Source organism: Kogia breviceps, chromosome 4 (assembly GCF_026419965.1).
Source record: "Kogia breviceps isolate mKogBre1 chromosome 4, mKogBre1 haplotype 1, whole genome shotgun sequence".
Taxonomy (NCBI): domain Eukaryota; kingdom Metazoa; phylum Chordata; class Mammalia; order Artiodactyla; family Physeteridae; genus Kogia; species Kogia breviceps.
In genome coordinates this window covers 132,221,890-132,232,264 of record NC_081313.1, presented here as the reverse complement: position 1 = coordinate 132,232,264, position 10,375 = coordinate 132,221,890, and the positions used below count along the sequence as shown (strand labels likewise).

Genomic DNA, 10,375 nt, shown 5'->3' with positions numbered 1-10,375 from the left:
ACCATGTGTAAGGGTGTCAGTCATCAGGGTCTAAGGCAGAATCTCATTCCCCCTGTGTCATAATGAACGTACCTGGAATTACGCTGTGTGGGGCTGCTGGGGGGTGTGGGAGCCTCTATGATGTTCAAGAAGGTGGAAAACTGGTAGCTAAGACTAGAAATATATTTCCTGCTAAAGGCATAATACAAAAATATCTCTTCATCAGGAGTTACTGATGGTACCCAGATATTAAGTTAGAATGAAAGGTACCACTGACTATAACATAAAAACTGCATCATCCTTTACATACAAATAAAAGAGAGAATTTTTTTTCATTCTGAGTTTATTTAACATTTCATCCAGTTGAACTGAAATAATACATTGACTCCAACACTGGCCAGACACTGTGCTAATACTGAAAAAAAGCTGCCAGTCAGTTAATACTTACAGTCATAATTCTTTATATCATGTTACTAGAAATATTAATAACTATTTACCTTTACAAGCATATTGCACTTCATGTGAACTTTTCTCCAGAAGAGGTATTCCTAAGAGATCGGCAAAGATCGCCAATCTTGGTTCATTTTGTTCCTTTTTATAAACCATGATTCAACTATACAGTTCATAGTTCTCTGCAGACCACAAAAGTAAAAGATAATGTTTAAAAACACACATCTCCAGGCTCATTATCCCTTTTATAATGATCCTTTGGTCATCTCATCCTGGTGTGTATTAAAATTGTGGTTAGTTTGTCAATCTTCCAACCAGGTATTCATTAATTTTTCAATGAAGGTTAAGATTTTGACATGGAGCTGCCACTTGACTGGGGGTAAGAATTCTGAGATTAGATGGGGCGAATGCGGTAGGCCTCAAGTGCTTTAGTTTCTTGTTAAAAGTGCCCTTTAAGGACCTTGTGGAGCTCTGCCTTGAATTTCTTGCTTTGACACATTTTTAAAGAGAAGCATCTACGGCAACAAAAGACATCCAAGGCCAGAATATCATGGGGAAGCTCTTTTGCTTCAAATGGCTTAAGAAAGAAAATCTAAATGAGAATATTCTGGCAGTATAAAGGAAGGCTCAGAGTGGCCCAAAAGCTTCAGGTCCATTCATCGTTTTAGAGAAAAGAGAAACACAGACACAAGGCACACCATTTTTTCTTTATGAGGAAATTCAGTCTGGTCACATTGTCAGGAAAAATTTGCCCAAACTAGTTTCTACATTTTTTTTCCACTTATAAGTCTCTGAATTACAAATTGAATCGAGTGGTCTACACTCAGTGAAATGAACACCTCACATATGCCTTTGAACCTCTACAGAATTGAAACATAATCTGTTAACATTAAATATATTATATGTGAAGCTACTACAGATGATGTAAACAGTGGTCCACGGGTTCATTATTTTCAAACAGGGTGGAATGTAATATACAACATTCAAGTAAAACTCATTGAGTCATTGATTCACATACACATTATTTCCGTATCTTTCTGAAAGCCAAAGAGATCTACGAGGATGACAAGAAAAGACATGTAGGCAGATGGAACTGTTCTCTTGCTTCTAAAAAAAAAAATCAAACACGCCAGATTCAACCTAGTCATACAGTGTTGGTTTCGAATATACTTCCAAAATTTGCCATTTGTGCATCTCCATTATTTGAGTAGTTGATTTAAATGATTGAATATAAAGTCAACAAGTGCAAGGTAAGGTATCTTCATAAGAATGTAAAATAGAATAAATTTCAAACTCAACCGAAGAAATCCACCAGCAATATGAAAGCATACAGCTGTTGACAGCAAGGACCTTTCACAATTGTCTATCACTCTGACTTCCGGGGGGTGTACGAAGGAGCTTTTATCCTACAAATGCAAAGAACTCATCATCTACTTCGGGTTGCCTCCAGCCCGAACTGGGCAGGAAAGTAAACTGTCCTTAATATTTATGAGTCATTTTCTTTTACAGTTTAGCTTCAGAACTTTTGTGTTTTCTCAACTCACTACTGAGCTCTCCTTGATATGAAACAAGAGTAGGATAAAAATTCAGTATTTTAAACACATTTCCTTTTCATTGACTGACAGTCAAGATACTGAACATCTACTCTATGCCTAGCGGTGCTTTTGAAAACTCCGGGTGAGGGTTGGGATATTGTCTTTGAAAAAACAGTTACTATAAAAGCTACAGGAAGGGTGTTTCTGTAAATTATACCATGATTCAAATGTAAGGGGAGGCCACCCCAGGTGCTGTGCTATAAGTAGCAGCTTGACTCTAAAAGGCTAATGTGGGTTGTTAAAAGGTTTCTGTCACCAGTCGACCAGGACCAGGATATCCTATTCCTTACCAACTTGGTTATACCACACTTGCGGTTGGTAGGATCCTCTGAAGATGTTTCTTTCCCTACTTTATAATCCCTTGTTAAAGTACACGCGCCGTAATTCAGGATGGGTCTCTCGGATCCTGGCTTGCAGCTCGGCCTCCAAGCTTGTCACAGACATGGAACTGGGAGAAGGGAGAAACGAGAGACAGGGTCATTCCACGGGCGGAGGTGGGAATGACAACATGGAGAGAGGAGAGACAGTAGCCCCACCTACCCCTGTGACTGGGGCAACAGAGTCCTGTTTGAAAAATGCTTCACGTGCCCAGAAAACGAGTATCCTGTTCCTCTCAGAAAACTGTCACTAAATATCAAAGAAAGGCACCATCAGAACCCAACACTGAGATATGCTTTTTACCTCTCATCTTATTAAAAGCCTTAAAAACCACTTTTACCAGCAAGGAGGTATGGTGATGACACTCTTAGACCCTGATGGTATTGGAAAACAACCTGTGGTCACGCCACTTCCCAAGGAAAACGACATAAATGTTCACCGTTAATGAAGAAAAGATTCATGCACTCAGTGGAATTTTTTAGCACTAAAAATACGCTTGCGTTAATCTGCTTTTGTCCATTGTATAGTAAAACATACTTATTCTAAAACTTTCAGAAAATACTAAAATGTATGAGAAAAAACATCTCTTGTCACACTACTGAGATGACCACTGTTAGTGTTTGCTTTATGCATTTAAAAATGTACTTTAATGTTTTATTTGTGCATATGTATTAAGGATGAAGAAAAACTGTCCAGAAAAACTGTGGACGTTTTGTTATTGAAAGCAACCGTTTGCCCCCTTCCTGTTTGCCCATTTCTGTTCCCCTCTAATCTTAAAAGAACCTAATTACAGGGATGAGATCACTAGGCAATTAACCTAACTCCTGACTTCTGCTGTCCTGAATGCACACCATGCCTCGTCTAACCTGTTGATTCTTTTCCTAGATAAAAAGAAGAATGAAGAAGTAAGCAGTTAAAAAAATGACTAGCTCTCTAGCCCCAACGAATCCCCCTAAGCAAGCCCACAGGCAGATCATGTGGGCAAGATAACATCTGAAGAGACAGTCAGCCAGTCTGCACGCAAGGGAGAATGATGCAGAATCCAACCTCCTGCCTCGATGATTCGCTGAGATTCTTCCCCCTCCATTTTTCCCTTTAAAAACTGTCATGGCTGAGCAGAATCATCAGAGCTGGTCTCTGGACACAAGTCCGCCATCTCCCCAGACTGTCAGCTTTTATGATTAAAGCACCTTTCCTTTTCTACTGACACTTGCCTCTTGAATTATTGGCTTCTGAGCGGTAAGCAGCCGAAACTGGTTTTGCTAACACTATATAATTAGTCTTTTAAAAAGATTTCTTCTTTAATATAGTTGAGATGTAGTAAACTACGAGGTAAAAGAGGTAGGATATAGATTTATAAACATATGCAAAAAAGAGAAAAATTATGACTATAGAAAAAAACTAGAAAAAAACCACAATGGCTATTTTTTTTTTTCCACATAGTGGGAACTTGGGTAATTTTAAAATGATGTTGCTGATGATAATGATAATGGGTATGACCTAGTACTCAGTTTTTGGGTCAGACATTATGCATTTTAACCCTTATAAAAACTTGGCAAGTCAGGTATTATCCTAATTTTACAGATAAGGAAACTGGAGGTATAACTGAGATTTGAAGTCAGATCTTTCTCAACCCAAATGCCATGCTCCTAAGTCACCGAGTTGCAAGGTCAAGGGCTGAACACATATTCCAATGCAATATACTAATGAAATAAACATGTCTTACCTTAAGCCCTGAGATTCTGGGGTTTGTACAATTAAATAGGTATGAGTGCTCCTCTTTAGGAAATTCATCTGTATTGGGCTTCAGCAGAGGTTCTGAAGGTCCCGCCCTCTTCAAGGGGGGCTTAGCTATAGGCATCAAGGTGATAAAGGTTCCCTCTCCTTGAAACTTAAATCCCCAACTAAGAACAGTGGGGGTCAAAGGCAGAAGTGAAAGACCAGAAAAAGATGGATTTTTCCATCAGGTAGAGGGACCTGATGAAGTTAGTTCTAGAACAGAATACCTCATCCCAAACCTACTGTGAAAACGTAGGGCATTAAAGGCCATATGTTTGGGGCCTGCTGGCCCACGAAGGATATTACAAGGGCAGGAGTCTGGTAACACAAACCACAGCAAAACAACAAAATGCTGCTCCTCTGTGCCTTGATGTTAGAATAGAAAAAAGCTGAAGCCTTAGATTTATGTGATGCTGATTTAACGCCTGTCAATACAGTTCTTACATCAAAGGCAGGATTCAAAGGCAGCTTGTGATGAAAGACACGTGCACAATCAAGCTTTTAAGGCAAAAAAAGAAAAAAAAAGAAAAGAAAAGAAAAGAAAACCCTAAGTAGGAAGAAGGGAAGTAAATATACCAACCACCAAAGCTAAGTGCATATAACTGCTGTCCCTGGGGGTGGAACTTAAATTCGAATATATCTGCATTATAGATGCATTTGCCAATGGACTAGACATCGAGCCATATTTAACTTTTTATAAGAGCAAATTGGCACCAGACTTAACCTGAGTCTTACACAAGAATAAAGAATTTTCAAATGTAACAGTAGCAGGTAGAAAAGAGCTGGGCAAAGAGAATTTTGATATTAAACAGACATGCATTTGATTTCTGCCTCTTATCTCTTCCTTTTAGAGGCTTGGCTTCATTATCTTTTTGAGACTTAACTTTCCTACTAGTGAAATGGACCTGTGTCTTCGACTGGTTTTTAGGATTAAAACACATGATCACTCTGAAGAATAACAAATACATACCTTTTCTGAGGAAACAGAGCACAGCACAGAGGTGTAGCAAATACCAAACTTAAAAAAAAAAAGAAAAAAATCAGAGCATTTTTGAAATGGTCGACTTTACAGATTCTTTTTCTATTATTTTACTTTGATAACAATCCCCTTTCTTTCGAGTATTATACTGCCTCACAAAAATATGTCCTGTTTGTATAATTTTACTACCAAGGACTGCCAAAATAATTTTTTTTTTAAATCAAAGAGATAAAAGGAGTTTAAAAAAGAATCACACAAATAGCCCCAAATGTTGTAGGTTTCTCTAAAGACAGCTTATGTCTAGCTAGTGACTGGGACCATAAATTCCAGATGTTCTGGGATGGTCTCATTTTCAAAACGTGTGTCCCATATTATCCCTCACATTTCATATGCTGTATATTTATCTTAAAAAAAGAAATTAATGACATCAAAGTAATTCTACTCACCAGAAGCCAACTAATCCAACTTGAATAGGCGCGCTCATCCATGGGAACCTCTGTGTTGAGAAATAAATTATTTTGAGTACTTTTTATACAGGCTCTTAGAAACAATTTCTTCTGCTGGTTAACTGGGACAGGAACCTCGCCACATTACAAGATCCAGCTGGAATGCGATTAGTGAAATACAGGGGTAACACTGTAACAGCGTTACAGTTAGTCCTGACTTCCCTCTTCGATCTGTCCATGAATGCACATGCAAAGATTAAGCGGCTTCTCATTTTTCTCCCTTGCACATGTAAGCTGAGAGATGCCTGGCTATATGGGAGCTGGAGAAATCGTTATCACTTAGCTATAATTTCTCTCCTGGCTGGGGGTCTGTATAGCGTGGTTGCAAGGCTGGAAGACAAACAAAGCTGCAATCAAATCTCTGCCCTACCAGTTCATCCCCACTGTGGGAAAAGGGCACGGTCTCCAACCTTTGGTTCCTTCTCTGTAAAATGAGAATCACAACAGCTTCCTAAAAGTGTGTGGGTGAAGATATGCTAGATAGCATTCATAAAGTACCTAGTACCATGCCCGGAACGTAGCAGAAACCCAACAATTATCCCCCCTCCTCCTCTGCGCCTTTCCTTTCTTGGTTTTAGATGCTGTCGGTATGGCTAAAACCATTGCTGGCATAACAAATTTTTGCCTGTCACTTTTCTGTTAATGGAAATGAATGAGTTGGTTGGTCTTTTAGAGAGTAAGTGCTATTAGATTTTTAGTTTTCAAAAGGGAGTTTCAAAAAAGCATAATATGCAATGTAAAGAGCAACGAAATATATAGATTATATAAATAAGGCCACTGAAAGAGCTGCAACCAAGTTGTATACTGGTTGTAATGAAATCAGCCAACTTAGTTAAGTGTGAACACAAGCTGTTAAAAGATCATGACTCCAAGGAGGCTTGCGTGATAGGCATACCCTGGTCCCCGAGAAGACTCCTCTGGCGAAAAGGTACCTCACATGGGTGAACGTGAAGGGAGAGAGACGTGGACTGGAGAGGAAGGGAGAGATGTCATCAAGCAGAGACAGATCATGGAGCTCGCACAGAGGGGCCCCACCCCTCAAAAGAAAGCAGGAAAAGAAAATATTGTATCTGGGGCAACTGGCTCTGTCTGATGATGAAGGATTTTCATAAGGACATGGTAAATCCTCTTCCTAGCACTTCCCAGATATGTGTCATCTGCACGGGTACACAGACTTGGTGATGGGAAGGCAAGCTAAGCCCTGAATGAGATCTTGCGGGAAGCTGAACCCATGAGAGCCCATCCTCACATCAGGTGGACTCTTGAACAGTTGTGTGTAATCTCAACAATGGATGTGTACAAACCAAAGGCTGATGGTGGCTTGTGCAGAGGGTTTTGTTGGAAAGGCTCTCGGTAACGACAAGGATCCTGGAGAATTCTGATCTCTCCCAGGAAACCAAACCTGGATGTCATCTCTCCTCCCGACTCCTTCCCAGCATCCCATCCTGCCTCGTTCATCCCTACTTCTTAAAAAGAATTTATTCTGCGATTAAATAAGTGAGCTGAGGATGTTTGGTTTTCCCCTAGATAATCACAGAACTCTGTGAGGGAGGGACATACCTTATTTAGCACAGAATTGTGCAAACAGAGGATATTTTAAATGAAAAGTTTAAGTGAATTAAAGACAGTAATCACAAGTTTAAAAGATATATATTCAATGAAGTAAAAGCTCAAAAAGTTAATATGAGTACATTCTTTCTCCTCCCAATGATCTTTCCTCCAATAGCTTTATGAAATACAATAAATTGCACATACTTACTGTGTACGATAAAAGTTCTGACATAAGTATTCAGCTGTGAAACCATCACCACAATCAAAATAATTAACATAGCCATCATCCTTAATGATTTCCTTGTTCCTTGTGCCCTTGGCAATTCCACCATCTTCCCTAAACCCTGTACCCATTCCCTGGCAACCTCTGACCTACTTTCTGTCATTATATACTAGGTTATAATTTCTAGTATTTTATATACAGTATCTACTTTTTTGTGTAATTGCTTTGAGATTCATTCATGCTGTTGTATGTATGCATAGTTCAGGACTTCTTATTGCTGGGTTAGGTATTCCACTGCATGGAATGTATTGCTTTGATAATCCATTCATTCTCCTGTTGATGAACATTTGGATTGTTTCCACTTTTGGGCTATTACAAATAAAGCTGCTTTGAACATTTGTCTTTTATGGACATATGTTTTCATTTCTTCTAGGTAAATACCTAGGAGTGAAATGGCTGGGTCGCATGGTAAGCATATGTTTAACTTTCTAAGAAACTGCCAAACTATTCTCCAAAGTGGTTGTATCATTTTACATTCCCACCAGCAGGGAATGAGAGTTTCAGGTCCTCTACATCCTTGTCAACACTTGTTATGGTCAATCTTTTTGATTTTAGACATTCCAATAGGTGTTTAATGGTAGCTAATGTGGGTTTAAACTTGAATTTCCCCAATGACTAAAGATACTGAGCATCTTTACATGTGATATTATTTTATACCTATATATACTTGGTGAAATATCTGTTCAAACCTTTTGCCCTTTTTAAAAAAAAAAAAAAAAACTGGGTTGTTTTCTTTAACAAGTATTGAGGATTCTTTATATATTCTGGATACAAGTCCTTTATCAGACATATACTTTGCATAAATTTTCTCCCAGTCTGTTTCTTGTCTTTTCAATCTCTTTACAGTTTTCAAAAAACAGAACTTTAACATTTTGTTGAAACCCAATTTGTCATTTTTTTCTTTTATGCACTGTGCTTTTGGTGTTATGTCTAAGAAATCTTTGCCCAAGTCTAGATCTCAAAGATGTTCTGATATATTTTCTTCTAGAAGTTTGACAATTGTAGATTTTTACATTTAGATTCCATGAACTATTGGGTGTTGATTTTTATATATGATACAGTCAATTCCCTACACATGGCCCACATGCCAGGCAACCTGACCATCTACAAGTCTCCCAACAAGCCATGCTATGTGTCTTCTCTGAGCTTCTGCAAAGCAGATGCCCCTGGCCAGTTGTCTTCAAGCCTCTGCCCACCTATGGCAGTTGGGGGCGAAACCTCTTCTATGCTCCCTCTGTGCCTCATGCTGTATTCACCATGGATTGGAACTATTTGCCCTGTGCCTCTCCCCACCACCATGCTATATGGTCCCTGAGAGCAGGGCCCAAGCCCTATTTCTCTGATGCTAGGACCTAGCACATTGCTTGGCATGCAACAGGCATTCAACAAAGGGCTGCTGAATAAAATGAGTGAACAAATAAACGCTACATTCACACTCCATTCGCAGACAATCCTGAAAATCTACTGAGTAGACAGATCCGTCCACTTTTATTAAAGAAAATATAAATGAACTAGAACTTAAGGAATGAGGAGCTCTTATCTGACCCAAACCATATCAACTTTATTCCCAATGAAAGTTCCAGCAAAGTAAAGGGACCACAGGAGCTATTCTTCAAGAACACTGTCGGGAAAAGCACCAGATTTTAAGCAGTGAACATTTTGGTTTACTGCAAAGATTTCTCTGAGTCACCTGCCCACAGCTGATGCTTTTCGCCAGCGCTCCAATTGGGAAAAGATGAAGCGTGGGGGGAAGGATGAGTCATGCCGAATGCTCCCCAAGCTCACCGTTTAAAAAAGCCAGGAACATTCAATTCATTTCATGTTTGCAGAGGAGTCTGGTCATATTCAAGGTAAAAGCCCAGATAAGTACATCCTTGCAGAGAGGCACATCTGGCCGCTGGAGCTGCGGGAACAATCAGAGGGCTAACCGACCCAGGCAGATGCCACCCACATGGACATGATGAACGGCCAAGGAAATGACCTCTAAGCCTTTGTAAAAGGGCTCAGAAAAGCCTGCCCTTCCAAATAGCCTGTGAAAGTGCTTTGCAGATGGAAACATATGGATAGGAAGATAAGCTGCCTCTGCCTATGCTTTTGTAATGGCCCTAGGTATCAGTGAAGTCCTATAGTCCTCGCTACATGGGCAAAAATGCAGTATTTCGGTGTAACAGCAACCCTGAACGTGGGAGTGGGATGTTATGTCTGAGGAGCTCAACATTTAGCCATTGCTTTTTCAAAGCATCATCCTCCACAGAGGTCTGAACAAGTTCAGCTGCAGCCAGACCCTTTGTAGCTAGCGAGGTGCTCGGACTGACCCATGAGCTACTCTGACCGCCTCCCCCAACCCTGCCCCATGGCTTCTGATGCCAGTGGCCCCTTCTGGGTCCACATGAGGCCCCCTTCAGTGGTGGAGTGGGGCGGGCAGAGGGGAATTAAGGTGGCACACCTCTATATGATTATTGAAGGGTATGGTACCAAGCAAAGCTGAAAACCACAAACAAAAAAAACAAGGGTGGAAAGCACAATATTTATTCATGTATTGTTGTGAAAAGCCTAGGGCAGTGTGGCAACAGTGGCTAACTGCTTGTGTCATTTGCTGGTTGCTTCATGGAAGAAAATGCCAGGCTGTATCTACAGCAATTTCTGTCTGTCCCAGCAAGAAAATGATGCAATATGCCCAGCTATGTCTCCTGCCCAGTGTTTGTCACCAAGATATTACAGTAACCGTGGCAACTTTTCCAACAACACTGAGACCCCAGGAATTCAAAGGCATGACAGTTGGGAGAGTAAAGGACCAAGTTCATTTCACATGTCTTCCCCGGTGACCTAACTCTTTAGCATGAATGTAGGTTCGAGTGCAGACTTTCCTACAGAA

General features: G+C 40.1%; 1 protein-coding gene across 6 annotated transcripts in view; it reads right to left on the bottom strand.

The window, feature by feature from the left end:
• Window positions 1–312: 312 nt before the first annotated feature.
• SFXN1 (sideroflexin 1) overlaps window positions 313–10,375 on the bottom strand; it is a 47,747-nt gene continuing 37,684 nt past the window's right edge. For 3 of the 6 annotated variants that reach the window (XM_059060599.2, XM_067031897.1, XM_067031895.1), the window contains 3 exons: window positions 5,607–5,656; window positions 5,152–5,199; window positions 313–2,472 (listed from right to left, as the gene is read on the bottom strand). In XM_059060599.2, the coding sequence (XP_058916582.1) occupies window positions 2,376–2,472; window positions 5,152–5,199; window positions 5,607–5,656 (195 nt within the window). In that variant the 3' untranslated portion in view covers window positions 313–2,375. Of the gene's footprint in view, window positions 2,473–5,151; window positions 5,200–5,606; window positions 5,657–6,561; window positions 6,635–9,270; window positions 9,404–10,375 lie in introns of those variants that run through there. The other 3 variants (XM_067031898.1, XM_067031896.1, XM_059060600.2) reach the window with 3 other exon arrangements.